This window comes from Corapipo altera, unplaced genomic scaffold (genome assembly GCF_003945725.1).
Source record: "Corapipo altera isolate COAL_440 unplaced genomic scaffold, ASM394572v1 44, whole genome shotgun sequence".
Classification (NCBI taxonomy): Eukaryota; Metazoa; Chordata; class Aves; order Passeriformes; family Pipridae; genus Corapipo; species Corapipo altera.
This window is the reverse complement of record NW_020884880.1, coordinates 14,466,272-14,483,997: the sequence shown is the minus strand read 5'-3', so window position 1 is coordinate 14,483,997 and position 17,726 is coordinate 14,466,272. Positions and strand designations below refer to the sequence as shown.

The 17,726-nt window shown below is 35.5% G+C and overlaps 1 protein-coding gene across 5 annotated transcripts in view; it reads right to left on the bottom strand.

Annotated features, from left to right (window-relative positions):
- Positions 1–17,726, bottom strand: part of PLCL2 (phospholipase C like 2) — a 99,745-nt gene that overhangs the window by 29,565 nt on the left and 52,454 nt on the right. For 4 of the 5 annotated variants that reach the window (XM_027639480.1, XM_027639483.1, XM_027639482.1 and 1 more), the window contains 2 exons: positions 14,218–16,704; positions 10,603–10,806 (listed from right to left, as the gene is read on the bottom strand). In XM_027639480.1, the coding sequence (XP_027495281.1) occupies positions 10,603–10,806; positions 14,218–16,704 (2,691 nt within the window). Of the gene's footprint in view, positions 1–7,493; positions 7,577–10,602; positions 10,807–14,217; positions 16,705–17,726 lie in introns of those variants that run through there. The other variant, XM_027639481.1, reaches the window with a different exon arrangement.

Genomic DNA, 17,726 nt, shown 5'->3' with positions numbered 1-17,726 from the left:
CTGGCTGATGAAACTCAGAGAGAGAAAATACCTTCAACTGACAGAATTGCAACATCAAGGATGAATGTTATTTTTAGCAAGTAAAGCACACCACACATTTACGTCTCGAAATCTGTGAATATGTGTTGCCAATACCGTTAGGCCCACATTCCAAGAGCAAAACTGAAACTATACTTACAGTAGGTATAAACCAAATCTTCATTAAAATGGTGCTCACGTTCTACTTTCACCCAAATCTCTGCATATTAGATTTCTGAAACCACAAACTACAACATTTCTGAAAACAGTTTAGTATTCAGAGGCCAAAATGGAGCTCTTAAAAGTAGTAAGAAAAAATGTAATTTGCATTGTCCAGACATTTCATTAAGTCCAGGATAATACAAACGGTACCAACAGCAAATAGCACTTCTCAAAAAAAGGAAATCAAACATAGGCCATCCCAAACTGCTAATACATAAGCTGCTAATAGTATCTGCACCACTTCAAACCTATGTGTGGCACAGAGTTGTCTACTATTGCCCCAAGTAATAACAGTAAGGAAAGGAATTCTGGTGGGGACAGCATATAAACACTTTGACCTGAAGAACCATTATAAGTACTGGAAACTCAAACAAAATATGGTCAGTTCAATCCAATTGTATATACAATTGAATATATGTATAAACTGTTTCCAACCAGTTCAGTATTCAATGTCATTGCACCAGAAGGCATCTTTGTTGTGGCACTGGAACAAGCCAAAGAACTATTCTTAGTCCTTTCAGTGACAACTGCCGTGGTCAGCTTGCTCTGCAGCTGCATAAAGAGTTGTTTTAAACTACATGTGCTGCCTTTTATTTTCCGCTGGAGAAGAATGGTGTTATAGCAAATAAGAAACTACTGTAAAATCAGATTGTAAACTCATATTAAACCTCATAACTCCAATTGTTCCAACAGTGTGGACAGCACACAGAAAGCATTCTGAAACATCCAACTTTTAAACAGGACCACCATAAACAAGAGAAGTGGACTTCTAATAAGTAAAAAACATTCACTGCTTTCCTCTCCTCCGCCAAACCAGCCACCTCATTGAAGAATGCCAGCGGTTAGCTAAGCCTGAATTCCCCTTTGTAAACCCATGCTGACTTCTCCCAGTCTCCCTCTTGTGAGGCCACATCTGGAACCATTCATTCCAATCTGTGGCTTTCCAGTACAATAAAGATACGGACTTACTGTCCAGCACAATGCCACAAAAAGAGTTAAAGAACTGGAGCATTTATATGAGGAGAAGTTGAGAGGGCTGGACTGTTCAGCCTGGAGCAGAGAAGGCTCAGGAGGAATTCTGGGTGGTGAAACACTGGAAGAAGCTTCCCAGACAGACTGTGGAGTCTCCGTCCTCAGTGATATTCAAAAGCCAACTCAACATGGTCTTGGGCAACCTGGTCTATCAGATCCTTCTCTGAGCAAGGGGGTTGAATTAGATGATCTCCAGAGGTGCCTTCCAACCTCAATTATTCTGTGTAAATAAGGATTTTAGTTGACATATAATAAGTTGACATAAATAAGGATTTTAGTTGACATATAATTCAAATAAAGATTTAGTTGACAATAGTTAAGTTGACATCACCAGTCAAAAGGACTGAGCTTTCTGGCTCAAGAAAACAATCAATAATAACTTCATTATAGATAAAAATCAGCTATAGATTTGCACAAAAAATTAAAAGCTGCTCTATAAACAACTGATCTTTCCACTATCCAAGTACAGTCCAAAGCGCCAAGGTAAGAAATTACTACTTCTTCTGTACACACAGAGTACTCTTCACATCAAACTAAATTTCCTTCAAAGCAGTAAGGTTTTTAGTAAATATATTGTCTAAATCAGAAATTATTTCTTCAACTAAGCAAGGAAATAAATTTAGCAAAGAAACAGAGTAACTGAGGTTAGAAGAGACTTCAAGAGGTAATCTGGTCCAAACCCCCCATCTCATACAGGGCAACCTAGCATGGCTGGCTGCTCAGGACCATGTCCAAAAGGCTCTTGAGTATCTCCACAACCTCTCTGGGCAACTTGTTCCCATGCTCAGCCACTCTTACAGTCAAAAAGTGTTTCCTGATGTTCTCACAGAGCGTGCTGTTTTTAACTTCATGCCTCTTCTCCTGTCACTGGGCACCACTGAAAATAGCCTGTCTCTGCCCTCTCAGCAACCCCTCTTCAGGCATTTATACGCACTGATGAGATCCACCTCAGCCTTCTCTTCTCCAGATTGAACAGTGCCAGCTCTTCCAGCCTAGAAGAGATGCTCCATCACCTTAGTGACCCTTTGTTTGACTCTTCTGTGCATGTCCATGTTTCCATTGTACTGGGGAACTCAGCACTGGACACAGCACTGCAGATGTGAGCTCACCAGTGTTGAACAGGGCAGAAGGATCACCTCCCTCAATCTTAACATATATTATGATATAATTAGGCATTATGTTTCTCTTTAGACTTTAAACCACTGTCCTCTTACAAGAAAAATGCAGATGAAATTTCCATTATGCTTCCTGAACTCACTGGCATATTATGATATAAATGTAATGCTGTACCTAACTGACAGTGGCAGTATATCTCCATAAGTAGGAAAAACACAGGAATAGACTCATGGCTTAACTTTCTCACCCTTCCTTTCCCCTCTCACCTCTTTTTGCAATGTTTTACATTCTAGGAAACACATACATGGAAAAGGGTTTTTTGTCTTCAGAAAGAAGCACGCTGAGATTATGCCATAATACAGTACAGGAGCATAAGGGATGAAATTCCCTTAACAGAACTAATTCTTGTAGGCCCAAGAAAAAATATGACATAATCTGTTCTTAATTCTGCAGTATCCCAAAATGAATTAGATTTCCCACAGTTCAAGAAAACTTTTCAAAGGAAAAAACAGTCCACAAGTTATCCATTAAAAAGTCTTCTACTCTTTCTTAATTCCTCTTGAGTAAAGTATATGAGAAAGACTAGGTTGAAGACAGAGTAAATATAATAATCAGCAGCTCTCTTCTAAACTATGTACCCAATCCAATAGTAATTTCTCTTCGCTTTCCTGATACTCTGGTTGTTGTATCAAAATTATTTTTGTAATTTTTTAAGCTAAAGCTGACAGAATGAAAAACTATACAAAAAGTGGACAATAAAGAAGCACATATATATGAAAGAAAAATATCTTGTATCTGTATAAGAAGAAAAATCTATCATCTGTGTGAAAAAATTAGTAAGTAATGTTATGTCTGAAACTAAAACTGTCAGTAGCACAAATGTTTTCACAGAGATGTGAGTCAGAAAGACAAACAGAAGATTTGGAATTTATTGAGAGAGAAAAAGAGAACCACTATTGGAAATATGGAATACATTTAAGAGAAGTTGCTATGCATCTGACCTATTTTTAAGGTCTTCCATAAACATTCCATTGGACTACATTAGAAACAGGACAGTAAGCTACAGGAACTCCTCTTCCTAAGTAGCCATATTATTTTATGCTCTTATGAATACTGTGAGTCAGCCATTAGACATAATGGGATTAGCGAGAGGATACAAAAAGCTTCCCTGTTCATGCTCTGAACAAAAAATACAGAAATCTTGACTTCACAGAAGCATCAAGATGTCATTATCAGAGCTTTTTAATCAATGCAAAACAGCTCATACTTTACAACATTTGGCACTGGAGTCTGAGAATCCAAAATTAGACGTTTGCTTCTGCCCTTGTGGACTGAAAAGCCCAGCATAAGCTGAAGTTATCATCTGCAGTTCTGTTTTTGGAAGCATAATTACAACATTCATGACTGTTCTGTTATAAAACAGGAAAATAAAAACTGACAATAAGCAGCATAATTCTTTCTGAAGAAACTGCCCAAGCTATTCACTATATTTTCCATCAATACTTATTTTTCCATCAGTTTTTGTGACAGACAAACAACTACACAATCAGTAAATGTTTCAATTCATCTCAAAAAACAGGATCTACAATTATTATAATTTATTAAACATGGCAAAAAACATTACCTGAGCTATTTGCAATATTAAATTGTAATGAATGATGTATGTTTTCCCTTAGATCTCTTCACCACTGAACTGTATCCATTTATTACCTAAATAAAGAGTTCTACTCTGCAGAGACTTGATAATGAAAGCAAGAATACTGTAGAAAGCCAGAGGCAGTAATGGAAATAGTGAGACAGTGTGTGTAATCGCAACTGAAATGCTGCATTTATATTGTCAACTCCGAAACTTACTGTTTTAACACACATTATAACAATCTACCACTAAGACTGAGAAAGTTGTTGAAAGTCTAAGCAGCCACATCTCACACCTTGATGATCTTTGCAAATCTGGAGGCATCATTAATTCATACATCCTCAAGAGTACTTAGTTACTTTAGTTAGATCAAAGTTGTTAGAGCTATACCTACTATCTCTAATCTGCTTACTGGAAAAACATACCCTCATGCAAAAATTAACACAAGCAACTGTCTTTAACAGTTCTTTTCCTGCTAGAACATCAGGTTAAGTTCAACATTCACTTCAGCTACCAGAGAAGATCTAAGAATTTTAAAAGGCTAAAAATTTAACGGTATCTTCATTTCAATATGATCATTTGAAAAGGGACTTTGTCAAATGTTTTGGAAAATCCAACCAGACTGATCTTCTGTGTCTACATGCTTCTTGACTTCAAAGAACTCCAAGGATTAATGAGCCTTTTTATAAAAGCTGTATTGACTCTTCCCCAACATGACACGTTTCTCCATGTTTCCTCTAATTTTCTTCTTCAAAACAGTTTCTACCCATTTTCACAGTACAGATGTCAGCCTGTCTGATCTGTAATTTCATCATCTTCCCTAGAAATCTCTTAAAACACTGGCACCACACTAACAATTTTGATAGTCAGTTGCAAGTGAGAGGATACACACGATTAGCACTTTTGATACATAATTCTTGAGATCTTTCAGACCTCTTGACTGAATATCACCTCTTTCTGGTATATTATTTTCTCAGTCATTTTGCTTTTCCTGTGTAATATCTTCTACCAGCATTTCAGTTAAAGACAAATTCTCCAATGAGTCCCTCACTAAGAAGCATTTCATATGAAAATTTAATCTCCACAGGTAAATGCAAAAACTTATTTAGTGTTGTGCCTTTATCTCTTTAGCTGGGGCTTTCTTTTATATGTTGATGAACTAGTGATCTTACACACTCTTTGACAGGCTTCCTGTTTCTGGTATATTCAGAAAAGAAGTTATGTTATTTCTAAGTCTATGCAGATTATTCTTGAAATTCTTCACTGTCAGCTTTCTTATACTTCTTATTTAACATGGCAGGGTTAAATATCTATCTTGTCTTTCCTATTTGCACATGACTTCAGCTTTTTGGAAGATGCCTTCTTTTTTTCACGAGAACCTCCTCCTTTTTGTCCTCCTCAGGTCTTTTTTGATAAGTGGCACATATTTATTTCAAGTTCCCCGTGTGGTATCTTTAGAGTGTCTGATGTCTGTTCTTTTGACTACTTCTCTTATCTAACGAGGGTATTTATTTTTATGCAGATTTTTTAAAGACTGTTTCTAAGAGCAGTTATGCTCTTAAGTGTAAAAGTAAGGAATAATAGTTTTTCAATCTTCTATGCAAAGCCTACGTTATTTTCTTTATAAGCCAGATGATGCTAAGAGTTAAACGGTAATATGGAATACCCATGGAGCTTTACTGCAGAAGACATGGGTTCAAGAAGAACATTCTGATGTTCAAGAACATTCTGAACCAACCGGAAAACAAAACACAGCTATTGTGGCCTATGCCAGTCAAGTATTCCTCAGAAAAAGTACCAGATGGAAAAAATCTGGATTTTCTTCAAGTGCACAAAGCAGACAGTGGTCAGATGCTATAATGTAATTTAAAATCAAATGAGATCCAAAGATTGAGTTCTAATACAAGAGACTGGTGACCACATTGAACTCAGCCTCCTCTGATAGAGTCAGAAACTGACTATTTAGATCAAAAGGAAGTTAAAGTATTTAGATCAAATAGAGTTGAAGTAACCTATTCACTCACTCAGATTTAGGAGATAAACTGATAATTACCAGCACTAGATCCAGTATTTTTCTGGTTACCCCAGAAGTTTGCAAACTTAAAGGGCAGTCTGTGGAACAAAGGCTTCTCAACCAAGTAACTCTGGCACATTAGTAGGCTAAGATAAAGTAGAAAAGTCTTGAGCTACTTATTTTCTCAAGATACAAATCTGTAACCACAGCACAACTGTAATCCTTCTTAACTTTTTGCAAAGCAACCATAACCAAGGACATACATCAACAACAAGGTAACTAATACAGATTTTATGAGCTAAACATAAATCTAAACAGATCTGCTAATGACTCAGATCCTGGGAAAGAGGCAATGGATATACTCTTTGCTTCCTTCAGAATTATGAGCTTCAATCCAATACACCTGAAAAAGAAGTGCTCCACCAATTCATCTATATTAATATCAAGGTAAAAAAAAATTAAGATTTTGAGCAGTAGATGAACTTTTGTGAAGCAGCTGAAGTATGAGAAAACTATTAACATTTTACCAAAACCTTGACACTCAGCCCCTTTTAGCTAGTCTTTTAATAAGCCTTACCAATACCTGTCAAGTCCATAACTCCACAAGGTGTGATGTCAAACTATCTACTTCCCTATGGAACAGATACATTCAAGTTCCAAATATAGACTATCATATTTAGTTTATGTCATTGTCAAAATTTCAAACTCCATAACATGAAGTTAACTTCTACATGATTGCATATGCAGTCTGTTGTATTGAGTCAGCAGCTGAAATGAGGCAACAATAAGGCAACTGGATTTAAGCTTACTACAGAGCTACTAATCACCAATCATATGGTGTTTTCCAACTTAACACAGACCTGTTCTCAAGTCCATCCCTAAGGTATGTATACAAAACCTATTGATCTTACTTGATTTCATTTAAATCAAATACAGACCTCCTATACTGCAGTCTGCAGACAAAAAAAAAAAAAAAAAAAAAAAAAAAAAACAACAACAAAACCAAAACCACACCACCACCCCCAGAAACTGGAAAGAAAAAAAATTGAACTAGCAGCATTATCTAATTAGGATTTAATAAAATTTAATCCTAATTATTGTAGCAGCATTATCTTTTGCACATAGGTATAGTTATCTGCCTGTTTTGTGTTAGTTTTTCTCTTAGAAGTAAATGCCTGCTTCCAAAGTTCAGAAAATCTTATCGTCATCAGATGGGGCACTTCATCCTCCACTAAGGGCAGAGAGAGACAGTCTGGTTTCATTTGTATGCTTCTCTAGCATATCTTTGCAGTGCTATTATACTCATCACTGAATAATGCTGCAGACTTAGGGCAAGATAATTTTGTTTTCTCTTGCCATAGCATAACTTCTTAAGGCTTACTTACTGTTTATCTTAAAGGTTATAAGATATTAAAAAAAAACATGCAATGGTGTGGAAGAGGCACTTGCCTTAACTCCAAGCTTCAGTCTGCAGCACTGATCAGTGATGGGTGTGATGACACCAACAGAGTGCATGCTGAAGTATCACATAAAGGAAGCTGAAGTTCATGAACAAGAGGGAAAAATAAAACATTGTTAAAAAGTGAAAAGATGGTAGGGTGAAAAATATTCAGGAGCACGGAGAAGCTAAAGAAAAATACACAGCTTGAACTTCTGCCTTCCTAAAAAACTCCTTGTTATGGATTTCATTATCCTGAAAAGACACCCCAGTTCCTGTAACATGCATAAAAGTAAAAGGTTTTAACCCATGATCGCTTTGATCACTTACAGCTCCTCCACTAATACAGCAGTGCACATAGACAATTTAAGAAAGCATTATGTGTTATTTGTTTAAAGATAAAAACACCAAGTATCCAGTGATATACTAACTTTTCATTATTTGCCTCATTGTTTCTTTAAAAAATATATGCACCTGTGTTATACCAAAGATACTCTCTCCTTTCCATGTGCACCTGCAGTATTTCACTCGTTTGTAATTATTTCAGTGTAGACTGACTGTCCCACTGTAAAGGTCTTGCATCCTTTCTCATTTTACAGACCAACAGTGAGTCCTTTAAGCACTCCCAATGTAAACAAACTCTGAATCTCGGCTGAATATTGCTTTCTATGTTTATTATCAGTTCATAAAAACGAGAGTATTACTTACAAATAAGAATTAGCTGAAAACATCATGAACCTGAAACATCCACACTTTGAGAATGCCATTACGTGTGCCATTACACTGAGAGAGCACACAAGGTAATGACAGCCTATGTATTTATGGTACTAATCAAGGTTTGTTTAATACACATTTAACACCAGCTTTGTTATCAACACTATTTCATACAGGATTTGACACGCTGAAAGTACATAGTTATATAATTTTGACCTAACCTGAGGCCTAAGTCAGCAGAAAATAAGACAAGTAGGTAATCCTTACTTCAACAGTACATCTATCCTTTCCCAATTCTGGATAACAATACTCATTATTAAGCAGGATTTTACACCCACATACTAATTAATCATGACAAAAATATCCCCAAGCCAAAACAAACAATTGAGGTAAAATGTGTCATTTTGAGGGCTCATTATATGAATTTACACCAAAACCATACAACTCCCCTGTGATCTATGATAATATCAGACTCTAAACATCTGCCACTATAGCAAATACCAATATATGAACTAAATAGCTTCACAACTCTTCTCCTCAATTTGAGGAAAGTATGATACAGATGTCTCCCACTGTTTCATAATGTGTTTTCAGAAATAAGAGCATGGGAATATGGCTCCCATGGCTGACTTCATTTCACCGTACATCCGACAGATTTTAATTGCTTAAAATCTTTTGTCAAACTGAACTGAGTACTGGCAAGACCCAAATTTCACAAATTAAAATGCATCTCATTATTTCAAGTTTTATTTTATTTAAATAATCTTGAATTTACTTATCTTCAATATCATTTACAGCTAGAAGCACTATCATACTCTTTGTTTGAAACTGAGTCTTTACCTTTTAGGGAAGAGAGGATGGAAACACTTTTGCCACTAAATAAATATTTTAACACTCTTGCATATGAAAGTAAAGTATAGATTTCTGAAGTACACAAATATTCAAATTTTGTATAGCCTGTCAGATGGGGAGTGGGCTGGGGGGGGGAAATGTGAGAGACAAAGGGCAAACCAAACTCAGATTGTAAAGATTTCTGGAGTCACAAGTCACCTCTAAGTGACACTCAAAAATTTATTCCAGACTTAGAATAAGATTTTAAGTACCTGGAATAGCTTAACAATCAGTATCACCACATAAGAACTAACTGCAGGTAGAGACATTTTGGTCAAGAAGACAGAACTTCTTTACTTATGTGTTATAGGTGCAATCCCAACAACTGAGCTTGTTTGCACCCTAATTATAGTGATAACCTGTAAGCCACCACCAAGAGGATATACCACTATCTCCTTGTAACTGTGCTACCATTCCAATCAAATTCTGTTGTATTTACAGCATCATTGAACTATATAAACTCTGCTTAAATTGCTAATTATTGATGAGTGCTTTTTGGACTTTGGTATAGCACAGTTCTAAAGCTACTTTTTCTTTCAAAAACAGTTTATAAGATGTATATGAAACTGGGCTATTGGTTTCTTTTCCTCTATTTTCGTTCTTTAAATGGCAAGTGACTTGGGCCTGCCAGGTGCGGTTTCTCATTTTAGTGCACAAAATTAATGTAAAATTATCCTAGAAACATTTATTTATTATCAGATGATATATCAAATGAAAGAAAACATTAAATAAATTAATAAATAATCAATTACCCTGTGCCAGATTACTTCAGTGGAAGTAAGGAGGATGTTTCAAATCAAACTCATCTGAATCTTTTTCCACATTTCAAATTAATGCAAGGTTGATGTAAATCAGTATTTATCAGTGAATTAGTTCTTCCTTCCTCCCTTCTTGCAACATGTTTAATTTCTAGTCTCTAAAGACACAATTTAAATATTTACTAGAGTATAAGGGCTGAAGTTAACATTACAGCTTGCTTACATATGGAAAAATACCTAATCAAATGAGATCTGTAAGAGACAGAAGAGGAAAATAAAAATGCATGTGTAGCATTTTACACTTTGAGGTGCTTATAAAACTACAATACCTAAAAGCAGTGCCTGACATTTTTTTATTCCATGTTGAGTCAAAGCCAATACAAATCAAGGTCCACAAAGTGGAAAATGTAAAGTTAGCAAATTAATGTAAGACCTTTATAGATACACAAAAGGTTTCTAGTTACACCAAAACTGGTAAATTAATACATCCTTATCATGGTAAATCCTCTTGATTATAACCACTTTGCTTTCTGAAGTGTACAAACATGTGTTTGCATGCAGTATATTAATCTCTCTGGTTTACTCTGTATGAAAACCCTATCAGTTGCTGTACATTTGTGGGAATAACTTTCAAGTACTTGAAATGAAGCACGAAATACGAAGTCACAGGTTAAAATCACTTTTCAAAACAGGCACGGTACTGTATATTAGATATATTTTTTAAAAGTCTTTCAAATAGTATATAAGACAAAGAACTACTCACCATTTCATATGCTGTTACAATCTTTTTCAAGACCTCTGGAACAATCCCTTGGAGCTCCATAGTCGGATATTGATCACTGAGATTCAGTACTACCAAGGGTGTATTATCAGGCCCAACCAAGTGCATAGACACTGCCAAAATGCACTGCATAAGATTTGCTACAGGGGAGAGGCCACATAATTCTTTGAATGAAACTACTGCATTCTGCAAAAAGGAAAGAAAGAGTTTCCTTTACAGTTAAATATGAAATTTAAAGTCTCGTTCTCTCAGGATAAAATACTTTACTGTTATAGTTGAGCTATAATGTGGAATTACTACAGCTTTTCCCTGAAGAACTGTCAATTTTCCAAAGCAACCAATATTTCACATATATTTTTAAAAAATGTTAAAAATTCAAACAATTCAATACATGCCATAGGAAAAACACATCTATTTAGAACAAGTATGTCGGCTCCCTATCACTGCTAAAATTAACCATGCAAATAAACAGTTTCTAAAACCTACTGGTTAGATATTTTGAAAAATTCTATGACATTTCAAAAACATTTTTAAAATGCCACCAAGAGAAAAAAAATATTAGATGGTGAATGTCCCAATTAAGCAAAGTGAAGTGGAAGGAATTCAGCACATTTGTAACTTTAAACATACCTGAACTACAGTCCAGACGTGCTGTGGATCTGTTGGCTCCCATTTGGTGTGATTCACAAACCCAGCACTCCACTATCGATGTATTCCTATCATAGAATCACACTTAAGTAAATTTTTAAGGTACTTTAATACAAATACCAATTTTGTACCCTTCCCTAAGATTTATGAGTTATATTTTATATCCAGTATGGCAGAGTGTAAAACCATATGTTTAAACTTGGAGAAAATTTACAGTATTAGAAATACAATGTGACTCCAAGTAGCCACTGAAATTCCACGGTGCAAATATTGCCAGCACTGTACTGAATTTAGGATTTTTTTACCAATTGGGAGCTGGTGATCTATGGCAGGTCTGGAGTTTGTGTTCCTGCAGGAAACAAAAACAAAAATATGGTATATTTAAGTTACAAATGTGCTCAGTGTTCCTTTCTTTCATGTCATACCCAAGCAGGGTATCTGACAGAGATTTTAATTTTAATCAAAAGCACTTTTCATTTTGCTGGCATGGTAATACTCATTTGTGGACATGTCTCCTAGAAAGACATAACGCCAACCTTAATGCAAACAGGAATCAAATGTGAAATATTTTGCTGTCTCTTTATGAGAAAAATACTGAAGCAGACTTCAAAATATACATATGCAACATATTCATGCAAAATTATGTGAACACTAAATGCATCTAGTACAGTCACTTACAGTGTACTTTAAGTAAATGTTTAATAGCATCTAGTAAATGTTCAGGAAACAGAAACTACTTTTATTAACTGGACTACACCTTAATGACACAATAATTACATAGTTAGAAAGACAGACATTGGGAAGTCCATTCAAATGTATTTTGTTTGGGGTAAGTATTATGGGTAAGCCATTATGAAAAACAGTTTTACAGAGAGGTTAACGAGGACCAGGGAATGTATATATTCACTAACAGCAGGCAGGACAGGACCACCATATTCTACTACTACAACTCTTGCCTTTGGACTTCTCTATATGCAGAGACCATTCCTCATACTGTTAAGTAATTTAAACAAGCAACATCACATTCTGTTTAATCACTCGTGTTATACTTTTATCAGTGATTAATATGTAACAACAAGTTATGACATCAGCTTTTGTCACAGAAATGTAGGAACAAAAGGAACAGAAAAGGCTACTTGTATTCAGATTTAGAGAATCTATTAAACTCACTTTTGCACACTTTCCTTTCGTCTCTTCTTTCATCTTATACTAAAAAAAAAAAACCAACCAACTTTGCCCTTTCATAATCCAGCTTGTGGCAACATTATTTGTGCGTCAAAAAATCAAAACAATTTATAACGCAAAATTTCACTAATATAGAAATTAAACAAATCTAACATTCCCTGTTATAAGCTGACATTTATTTTAATTGAGTGATTTACTTTTTTCAGTGGTAAAACCTTAGTTACGCAGGTTACAACCTTAAATTGCACACATTACATAATCTCTTAAAGTCTCAAATATCTTCTTGATAGCATTTTGAGAGATGATATTGATACTTAGTTGATAGCACATCTTTCAAACTGACAGAATAAAATACATAGAATACCTTTTAATATCTCATGTTCAAAGAAACCACACTGTAGAGTCTGTTTTCAATTACATCATTATACTGTGCATATTGCAGTGTGCACAATAAGGAGTTTAAAGTAGCTACACAAAATTGCATGTTTTCACTGCTTTCTCAACTCAGCTCTTTCTTGAAAACTGTCCTAAAATACAGTATCCTTTACATGACAGAATTCTAGCCTTCAATAGGTTAACTACAGGTAATGTTCACCTTATATGCAGCCTGTAACATGAAACAAGTCAAAATATCATCCCTGTATTTTTTTAATTATCTGTTAGTATTGCAATTTTATGTACCAAGTGGAATGGGAGAGCTTCATAATGATGTACTTATTGCTTCTTTCATATGAAGAAAAATTAGTTTTAAAATTGTATTACTATTAAAATCTGTTTAATGTAAGATTATTCAAGAAGAAAATTTATCTGATATGTCTTTAAAATCCAGAACTAAGACTCAGACATTTTCTTTAATGAGTTTCCCCTTAACACTGCCTAAAAGCAAGAGGATTTAACAGGTCACTTCATTTGAAGTGACAGGTCACTATGCTTAATTTTACTGATCACTGCTAGTATTTCATCAGAAATTCAAAGATAGTTAAAAGCTTTATTAAATGGAACACAACTTTACAACTCAACTTTAATCTATTTCTTAAAGGGGTTATTTACTTGGAATCTTTACTGGAATCTCCAAATAATGGATCTTTTGAAGTGAGATCTCTTGGCTTCCACAGAACCAAGCACCTCAACCTGTACTTTTTCCTGAAATTGAATGTGTTTACTACACATGACCTTTAAGGTAAGACAATTTCTTCTAGAAGATGCCTTCTAATACCTTAGTGCTAAATCCATGTATTTCTAACATGTTGTTACTAGGAAGAATCATGGAAAGCAAATGGGTCTTTCTGAAAGCACTGCCTTCTATTTGTGAATAAAGAAAAAACATCAGTGAAACTATGCTAAATACACTTGGACATACAAGAAGGTCTCTAACAAACACTAAAGTCTCTTTCTTCCATCTGTTGTATTTTCCTCCCTCATTTATACTTAAGTTAATTTTTAAAAACTCAAATACTGACACACATTTTTCTAGTGTATTTCTAATATTCCTTCAAGGACATAGGACAAGTCAACATCACTGAGCTGAGTTATAACACTTGAGTCATATTTCCAGTTCACATTCAAAAAAATATACATGTGCATTCAAGGTCTCATCAGTAGACAGTTTACCTAAAAGGCTGCTCGACATAATCCATTTTTAAAGTTGTTCAGAATCAGACTCAAATAGCATAACTTACAAAATTCTTAAAAGCATATATTCTATATGCATCATAATACAAAGACACACTTATAATAACCAGTAAATTCATTATAAAACTGTACCTGCATATTTTCTCTCAAATCCGTAGCATCCCGAATAGGTTGGAGAGCATTCTTGAACACTTCATCTATTGTTTTAATCCATAATGTTCTCATAGAAGCATATTCCCTTGATTTCTTGCCCTTCCGCACAGAGAGGCCCCGCTTATGAGGTTTCCCACCACCCCTTCTATTAGTAATGGCCACGTGCACAAACAAGGAAGCATGTGCTAAAATTTCACCAGTTAAAGACTGCAGAGGAACATGCCGATAACCAGTCTGTAGACACTCAAAGGGAATAGTGTATTGCCCGATAAACTCGTCCCCAATGTAATCATCATCCAGTACTACAAAACGCACCATAGCTAGTTCTGGCAAATTTATTTGAAATTCAAAGCTTTCGTCAAAAATTGGATTATCCCCGTTCTGATGCATAGTTTTTGTCCTTTGCTCTGCACAGTCAGCAGGGATTCCATGTATTTCAACATAGACATAAGGATCCACAACATCACCTTTGGCACCTGATCCTTTGGGTTTAGGGAAGTTTTGCCCACTAATGATTTTAATATGAAGCAGCTGAGGGGAAACTCCAGGCACGGTGTCTTTTGTATTTGCGCTAAAGAAGGATACTTCTTCTCTCATGATAGCAGGACGAAGGACATAGCCACAGTTTCCATTTTGTCGAAACCAGCCAATGTTAAGGTCCATCATTAAGCCAGGTGTTTGAAAGTTCATTGCTACTATCTGACAACCACATTTCCAAAAGTCCTGGGGATTCATATTACTAGAGTCAATCCTCATAGGACTGGGGAAAACCCTCGCAAGAAAACGCTTGTTATAATTTACAAAGTCTCCTGGGTTTTCATTGGCATATTTGCTAGCAAGCACTTCATTAAAAGAGCACACTTCCCAGTACTTCTGGAGCTGAAATGAAACTTGAAACTCTTTGAACTGAACCGATTTACATATGCTTACCAACTCAGAGAGATCTTTGCAGAGCTGAAATCGTTTCCCAGTCATTGAGTTTTGCTGTTCTATCCCCTCTTTCGCCACTCTCTGTGACATTTCTGCTCCTTCATCTTCATCTGTAACATCTCCCTCTAGTCCAGAACAACTAGCAGAAAGTTTCTTTGCTTTGATCAGAATTTTCCCTTTAAGTGATTCTGGTGATGGAAGATAAGACTCTTCAATGTTTGGAGACTGTGTATGCAGTTTGTCCCCCAAAATTTTCTTCATGTGTTGTACCATCACTTTCTGCTGCTTAATAGAACAATGATTTTCTAAACATAAAATAAGAGGGTATTCCGAAGCAAAAAATGCATACTTGTTAATAATGTCAATCACACTACGGAAGACAATCTGTGATGTCATTGTATGTCCTGTGTAAATCACTGGCTCATTATCCGGACCATCCCATACATCCAGTTCAACACTTCGACAACCCATTTTTAGAGCACGAATGTAACCTGTGATGTCAGAAGGCCCTCGAAACTGATCCTCGATCAAGTATGTATTATGAGATGAATTTATAAAATAATGAGACAAGGGTTGTTTCATATCTTGACAAACTTTTTTATGCTCTGGATCAAATATGTGGCAGTCTGGTGAAGTAAGATAATTCGTAAACCCATCTATAGAAAGATAACCCTTTTCCTGGCCCTCTTTGGCTGGCTCGTATTTCTGAATAATTTCAAGGCTTATTTCTTCTGTGACCTGTGCCATACCCTGTTCTGCTTCTAAAAACATCATGAGATCCTTGGTATCTAGAAATTCTTTATTGCTTGAAAACTGAACTAACAGAAAATAGATTTCAGGTCTGGTACAAAGCTCATGAAAAACTTCAATAAACTCTTCTTTTGTTACTTCAGTACCAGTTTTTTCCCTGGATCTATGTAACTCCTTGAATTTTAGTTCAATTTTGTTAGTTTTTAAACCAGGATTTAAGTCTTTTATAAACTGTACAGCATTACATAGGGGTATATGTCCCAAATTATCTACATCTGATTCACTGAACATTTGTGAAAGCCATGAAGTCCGCATATTATCCTGAGTACTTCCTATCATATCTAGAGTATGTTTTCCATAGGAAATCAGGTACCTTAAGCCAGTAACCCAAATATTTGCAACATCTGCTGAGTTAGCAACAAGATCTAGTGACTCATAGTTTTCTCCATATATAATTGAAAATGCACAGTCTTCTGATATCTGGTCATATATTCCATTGCTGCGAAAAATATCTGTATTTTTTCCTGTTCTTACTTCTTTGATTGATTTAATATCAATCTTTGCTTTTTCAGAATCCTTTTTTGAAGGTTCCCAGCGCAGAGACTGCATATCCGCATCCAAAAGAAAGTATCGGTGATACACCCTGGAGTTGGATCGAATCTTTCTGAGCTCAGAGCCTTCAACCATCGCATTTATACAGTCGCTTGCACTGCTGATCTTCTTCTCTGTCGGCATGCTGCTAAAGGACACGGTCTTCTTCCGTTCTCGCTTTTGTTTCGTACCATCCTAGTAAACATGCAAGGGGAAGGGAAACAAAACATACATCAGTATGATTCTGCTCCACATTGAAATAGGTTTCAACTTAAAGCAGAAAGTTAATAAAGTAGTTCAATAAGGTCTGTGCAATGACCAGTAAGATAGAAATGCTTACTAGAATCATCACAATCAAAATATTAGTAACAGCTTAATATTTGTTCTTGCTTAAATAAATAATCTTCCAGAGTCTTTTTTTAAAATATTTTTATGAGCACAAAATTTAAAAAACCAAGTTTTGATTGCTAATGAAATAATGTTGTATTACTGCCTGTATGTACATTTTATTTTATGAGTAATATTCTACTTACAGAGGTAACAAGTTCTACAGCAAAGGCAGTAGGAAGTTAAGCTTTCCTCCAAGTCCTTATAGATACTTGCTGAACTTGTCAGTACAGAATATAATATTTTAATACTATTTAATGTTGACAGGGTGCATTAAAACACAATTAACTGCATAAAATCCATAGGATATGGTCCTAATCTAAGCATACAAGACATTAACAGCACTTATTATGCACAGTTCCCTTCACTGCTGCACCCATGTGTGCTCTTCCCACAGGCTGCCCACAGCACTCACACATGCATCTCACTCCTATACTAGGAAACTATCCATCGTAGTCTAAAGAAGCTGCACTGAGACACAGGGAGCAGATGTAATTCAGTGTAAATTCAGAGTTTCAGAAAATATGACAGCGACTCAAGAGGGAACTTCTGAGAGGATTAAACTGTTTCCGAAGAACCAGCATATCATTAGAAATAAACGGAATGGAAGACCTGGTCAGGAAGGGAAGCAAAAGTGATTTACCTTTGCTCTTAAAAAAATGAGATAACCCAGAGGTCTTACTTTACTAGAGAAATTTTGGGTATATAAGTCTAAAAAAAAAAAAAAAGTCATTTAGCTACCTCTATTTGTTGTTTGCATCAATTCAAACAAGTGCAAATAAATCAGTAACACATGATGAGTACAATCAATTCCATAAGAACCGAATTTA